General features: G+C 37.5%; 2 protein-coding genes across 2 annotated transcripts; both read left to right on the forward strand.

Moving 5' to 3' along the window:
* Positions 1-522: 522 nt before the first annotated feature.
* Positions 523-1,014, forward strand: Tsp_12612 (putative secreted chitinase). Its single transcript, XM_003370984.1, has 3 exons — positions 523-618; positions 677-862; positions 940-1,014. The coding sequence occupies exons 1-3, from the start codon at positions 523-525 to the stop codon at positions 1,012-1,014; spliced, it is 357 nt and encodes a 118-aa protein (XP_003371032.1).
* Positions 1,015-1,942: 928 nt separating this feature from the next.
* Positions 1,943-3,807, forward strand: Tsp_12613 (dual specificity protein phosphatase 6). Its single transcript, XM_003370985.1, is given in 5 exon segments — positions 1,943-2,579; positions 2,660-2,957; positions 2,970-3,094; positions 3,550-3,613; positions 3,678-3,807. 5 exon segments carry the CDS (start codon positions 1,943-1,945, stop codon positions 3,805-3,807), a joined length of 1,254 nt encoding a protein of 417 aa, XP_003371033.1.
* Positions 3,808-6,148: the final 2,341 nt, after the last annotated feature.

Consider the following 6,148-nt stretch of genomic DNA (forward strand, 5'->3'; position numbering starts at 1 on the left):
ATAGATCATTGGGATGGCAGATGATTAGCACAGTTCAGGCCATAATAGTAGGATTAAGTTCGCTTTACGCGAGCCAGTACGCTTTTAACACGGGAAATGTGATACATGGGTAACAATATTATTATCTCATGACAATAAATATTACTATAATTGATTTCAGAGAGCGTAGTATCAAGTGCTGCATCTGTTGCACAGTTTTGTTCAATAAGAAGGTGTTTATCATTTTCATGGCATAAGAGAACTGGCCGCATTCAGTCAATCAAATAGGACATGTGAAGAGGCATCTAAGAGACATAGTACACGTCCACCGGAATTCTTTTATACAATAAACAAATACAATAAAATAAAGAACAGTATCATTATTTACAATGTTAGAGTTCAGCATGAGGAATTTTCATCGCAAAAGGAAGCAGATAGGCAGTGAGCAAGAGAGCGAAACAGAAAGTAAAGAGTAAAACATACTGGGGAGCCACCACCCCCACCCCACCATCACCACCAACCTCGCGAAACACGTCGCATTAAATGAATGGATTAAGCGATGAGATGCTTGGCTGCGTTAGTGTCAGCAGGACATTGGACCAGTTTTCATTGGATGGCCGACATCCGGCAATCCCATCTGTGCAACATCATCATTTAATTTTTCTTGGCAATTTATTTTGATGTGTTATTTATTGAGTCTGTCTGCGTGCGTGCGCGTGTATTTTATCCGTGTGAATTGATGTGCTGTGGTGGTGGTGGTGGTGGTGATTTGGGAGGAGGATTGAATGGGTTTGGTCGTTTTGAAGCATCATCATTTGTGCGCCGTTTGGAACATATCCATCCATCGTTCGGTCGGTTGGCCAGCTTGCTTGTCATTTGGCAGGTGTTTCGTTTTTTTGCATAAGTGCTTTGCCGAGGAGTGTGCGTGTGCATTCATTCAGAAAAGCCAAACTGATCCAGAAGGATGTGCTCAAGCGTTTTCTCTGTTCGGATCGACGTCGACAGGTGCTTGGTAATCGACGTGGAATTAAATAAATTAGCTTCTCCAAAGCAGACCTTGGTGACAGAGTGAGATTCAGCTTTTGAAAAAGCAAACATAATAATCAACGCCTCTGCTGCTTCTAATGCGAGCGTCTGTGTTTTCTGGTCGCCTTTCTAGCCGGTTGATTTTCTTAAATGATTTTTTCTTCGTATTTATTCTTCGTATTGTTGTTGTACTTTGTTTATGCAAATTTCTACTCGATGTACGTAATTTTTTATCTTAACCAACAATTCGACGACGAGTAATAGTATCGATTGAAGCAGGTGAATGAATGAATATATCTAAACGACCAATGGACGAATTGACCAATGAATGAATGAATGAATGAATGAATGAGTGAGTTTGCGTGTGATTAGCGTTTCAAATTTTACTACACGTCGTCGTCGTCGTCGTCTCTTCGACGCCCATTCATCCATTCATTCATCTCAACTCGGCTGCTGTTTAATGAATGAATGATTTGTTCATTTCTAGCTCTATCTGTGTGTGTGTGTGTGTGTGTGTGTGTGTGTGTGTGTGTGTGTGTGTGTGTGTGTTGTTCTCCTCTCAGGGTGATCAAATACAGATGCGTATCCGTTTTGCTGTTTGAATGAGCCGAACCGGTGGCGCGGCAGCGTGGGCGGGTCGCGGTCGGTTGGCTCCTGTTTCCTGTTTGCTGTCGTCAGTCAATTTTTATTGGTCGACGACCCATTGAGCAGCGCATATCGCAGTGCGGCATTCATCCGGGTCGATTGTAAATTCTCTCTTTCCAGCTCGCCTACCTACCGGACGTCCGTTGGTCTTTTATTTTTCGGCCAATTGGTAGAATTATAATATATTGTTGACCAGCGCTATACGCGACCACACGCGTTCGCGTTTAATTTCACTATTTTTTATGCATATATTTGTGGTGGTGGTGGAATTGTTCTCTATTGATTGTTGAGTATGGATTGTTTTATAGATTCAGTGGGGCAATTTTTGACCGAATATCCGGAATTTTGTGTCGACGCCAGCAGTGAAAACTTGGCGTCAGTAGCTGAAAGTGACTTTTTGAATTGTTCAACCAAAGTCAGCGTTTGTGTTCTCACTGAGATGCAGGCGTTGCGTCTAGCCGATGTTGAAGCTGGCGATTCAGAGGTGACCAGGCTCAACAACTCGACCGCACCAGCAACTGCTACCGCTAGTGGTAGTAGTATTGGTGGTAGTGGTGGTACAAGAAAGCTCAACCGAGGACCTCTTCGAGCACAGACGATCAGCTTGATCATGCCGAATAGCAACAACGGTAGCGGTTCGGATGCGACTGGCCAAGTGGTGGAACCATCATCCGGGCCGGACTATAAAGTCGACTCGTGCAGCTTGTTTCCTGTGGAAATTATACCGTATTTGTATTTGGGCAACGCGGCCAACGCGTCCGACATCAGCGTCTTGCAAAAGTACAACATCAACTATGTGGTGAACGTGACCAGAAATTTGCCGAACGCGTTTGAAAACGATGCCCGCTTCAAATACCTGCAAATACCGATCGACGATAATTGGTCTCAAAATTTGGCATCCCACTTTCCCAAAGCGATCCAATTTATCAGTAAAAATATTTATTTTTTTTTATTTTATTACATTTTCGGTTGTAGTATTTTCTTTCTTTTTTAAATGTTTTTTCTGTAGATGAAGCTCGCTCAAAAAAATGCGGCGTATTGGTCCACTGTTTGGCTGGCATTAGCCGATCGGTAACGGTAACGGTCGCTTACCTCATGCAGACTTTGTCGCTCAGTTTGGACGACGCGTACGACATGGTGAAACGCCACAAGCCGAATATTTCGCCAAATTTCGATTTTCTCGGCCAGTTGGTCGAATTCGAACGTCGCATGGTCGAATCTCGAGCTGCTTCCAAGGCTCAAACCGACGAGGATCATTCCCAGCTCGGTGGTGCATTTTGTCACACTGCTGCTCTTGTTGTTGAAACGTCTTGAACGAGAAAATCCACCACATTTGCACCACAAGCAAAAACAACTCTTTTCATCTCAATCTCGAGATCTGTTTGCGAATCGACATCACACATCTATTGTCTGTCTCCGGCACTCAGGAAACTTTTGAGCGCAGGTCATTTTTTTCAATTATCAATTATTATTGCACATATATTATAAATTCACCTGCAACAACAACGACAAAAAGTTTTTTCTTTTCTTTTTAAAAAATATTCTCGCGTCTCATTTTTTTTCTTTCATTTATTAATCAGAACAACAGCCTTGACGCGCTTGTTGTAATGCTTTTTATGTTGTTGTTGTTGTTCTTGTTCTTGTTGTTGTTGTTGTTCTTTCTCCTATTTCATAACAACAACCAATAAGTACAGTATGTTATGTTTTTGTTTTTTCTTACCTATTTTTCTTTTTACTGTTGACGTTCACCAACTTTTAACCGGTTTTACTTTTCCATACTATATATATATATATATACACGCATACATATCTATATTATATTTATATTTATATTTGTGCATATGTTTTATTTTCCGATTGACATATGTTAATTTTATAAAATATAATTTTGCAATTCAGCATTTTTTTTCACGGCCAGCAAAAGAGCTGACGATCACAGCTACAACGATCCGACGACGCTGATGTAATTAATTGTTCTTGCTTGCAGAGAAATAAATCGTTTTTCTTCTTTTTTTTACACAAATAAGCTGTCGTTTGCCATTTGGTCGACCTGCTGCTGCCGCGGATGATGATGATGATGATGATCAAAGAGGATCATTCATCAGCTTTGTATGCGCAATAAATATCCGGTTGACCTTGGCCACGTTGACTGACTGACCGGAAGCGGACGGAAATCGCAGCTTCCGTTTTTGCACGCAAACCAAAGCACCAGAACGATTTGTTTTTGTCTTTTTTATGTTAAAAATAAAAATACCAATTACCCTTGACCTGAAAGCTGCAGATGGATAGCTTTATTTTAATCGATCAAAAATTATTACATCAACAGACTATTTGAATTTGAATTTTTATCTTTCATTTATAATTCGCTCGCACAATTTGATTTGATGAATAAGCAACAATAGCGTCAACAATTTATTTATTCATCAAAAAAGGTGAAAAATTATAGTTAGCTTTATGAAGAAAATAAATACAAACAAACAAACAAAAACAGCCTTGATTGAAAAAAGCAATCGCGTGTGAATTTTGATTGTTGTTGATCAAATGAATAAAATCATCCATCCATCTATCTACCTACGTATATGCACGTACGACTTTCAAACGTCATTTGAAATTTTCCAAATCGCTTTTCGATAGCGATGCTCTAAAATTTACTCTCCGCTCACGCACAGCACATCACACATCTCAGGCAGAGCTATAAATACAAATAAATAAATAAATAAATATATATATATATATGTATATAAACGCTTTTATCGAGAGACGATTCCGTCAATCAACTGGCCAACAAGGAGCACGTCGTCCGGTTAAAGAACTTCACTTGGCCTTTTGAGGTTCAAATTAAATTACACGAAGGCGTTTCGATCGATTCAGAGCTAATTAAAAAGCAATGCACCACCGACACCGGCCTGGCTTTTTATTTGTACAGCAAATCGCACCACACACCACTCACTGTTCAAGCGAACACTAATTATTGCTCTCACTCACTCTCTGCACTGCAGTGATCAAATGCTGAATTTGAACAACAATTCCAACATTCATTACACAATTTATGCAAAACAAAAACCATCATCAAAAGAAAAAAACACTAAATCTCCAAGCAGATTAATTAACTTTGAAGAACTTACAGTAACCTATTTTTGAAGTACGTAAAAAAGTTTTCAAATGCATCCGTTCCGTTCAATGTACTTACTGAAAAAGACAGCTTGACGGTTGGTTCAGCTTCTTCTTTCTCCTTGCAGTCTTTCTTTATGTTTTTCGTTTATAATACAAAATAAAATTTCCATTTTGTCACTTTTTAAAATTTTTTACAAGTAATACAATGAAAAATTCAAAAATATTGCAACATGATCGCCGTGCAATTGCAACGTAATTATTTCGATGTTCTGTTTGCGTTTCTTAAAAAAACATGTATAAATCTTAAATCTTTAGTGTTTTTTTAAACAATTTTTTACAATGCTCGGTTTTTGAAAAAAAATATCAATACAATTCAAATAACACGATTTTACTCTTAATACTGTTTCAAAAAATTTGAAAATATTCAAAAAATATCCAAAAAAGTAAAAATTATACGATTTAAGACAAACCGTCCACACTTCACGCAATGTGATCTGCGCATAAATAATTATGTTCAAATTAATTCAAATATTTAAACTTGAATGTAAATGTACTGTAACAGACAGCTTGACGCCAACGTCACGATGAGTCACTGTCTAATAAGTTTGCAAATTGGACGGCAATGAGTGCAGATTTTCTTACTTATTAAAATTTATTTTTTCAAACGGCACAAATTTTGTCCCGCTGCTACTGAAATTTGAAAATTTTCAATTTTAAATGTGAGTTGTTTTTCGTTTTTTACAGTCCTTGAATTTCATTTAATTTTTGAAATTTGTTTTCAAATTTTCAACTTGTTGGGTTGGGTAAATTTTCAAATCAATTTTCATTACTTTGTTACAGATGTTTGTGTGCAAATATTAGCACTGTATAGCAGTTTAGCAAAATTTATTATTTTTCTTTTTCTAAATCTAATTGAAAGTTGTTTTCAAATTTTGCTTAACGCTTTCCGTAGTTATGTTATTTCATAATTGTAAAAATCAGTTTTTTACTTTTATAATTCGGTTTGTTGGTATTTAATTGTGGAAAAATGAATTTTAAAAAGAATTTTCCAACTTATTAATTAAAATAATATAATATAATGGAAATTTTTATTTTAAATTTTTTTAGCGGAAGATTGAAAGTGCTGCGAAATTTGCATGTCTTCAGCCTGCGGCTACAACCATTTATCTATTTTTAACAGTCAGGTAAGTGAAAATGTTTTTATTTTCATTCTGTCGTGATTGGGTGGGGGCAGTTGTGATTTTCTCTTCTCAGCTTGCTTAGCTAATAAGGCGTGGTGACAGAATTTGATTGTTTTTGTTAAAATGTTGTGGCAAAGCGAGCCGTCCGAATCCACGGTCCTTTCAATAGCGGCAGAGAATCAATTTTCCACATTCTAGAAATA

The sequence above is a fragment of the Trichinella spiralis genome, assembly GCF_000181795.1.
Source record: "Trichinella spiralis strain ISS 195 chromosome Unknown Scfld212, whole genome shotgun sequence".
NCBI classification, from domain to species: domain Eukaryota; kingdom Metazoa; phylum Nematoda; class Enoplea; order Trichinellida; family Trichinellidae; genus Trichinella; species Trichinella spiralis.

What these genes read in the sequence shown, in the direction of transcription:
- Tsp_12612 (XM_003370984.1), top strand. Translation starts at nt 523, where the DNA reads ATGAATGGATTAAGCGATGAGATGCTTGGCTGCGTTAGTGTCAGCAGG. An exon ending in GACATCCGGCAATCCCATCT is followed by an intron (nt 619 to 676) that starts GTGCAACATCAT and finishes TTATTTATTGAG; the next exon opens with TCTGTCTGCGTGCGTGCGCG. An exon ending in GCTTGCTTGTCATTTGGCAG is followed by an intron (nt 863 to 939) that starts GTGTTTCGTTTT and finishes AAACTGATCCAG; the next exon opens with AAGGATGTGCTCAAGCGTTT.
- Tsp_12613 (XM_003370985.1), top strand. Translation starts at nt 1,943, where the DNA reads ATGGATTGTTTTATAGATTCAGTGGGGCAATTTTTGACCGAATATCCG. An exon ending in CAAAGCGATCCAATTTATCA is followed by an intron (nt 2,580 to 2,659) that starts GTAAAAATATTT and finishes TTTTTTCTGTAG; the next exon opens with ATGAAGCTCGCTCAAAAAAA. An exon ending in CAGGAAACTTTTGAGCGCAG is followed by an intron (nt 3,095 to 3,549) that starts GTCATTTTTTTC and finishes TTTGCAATTCAG; the next exon opens with CATTTTTTTTCACGGCCAGC.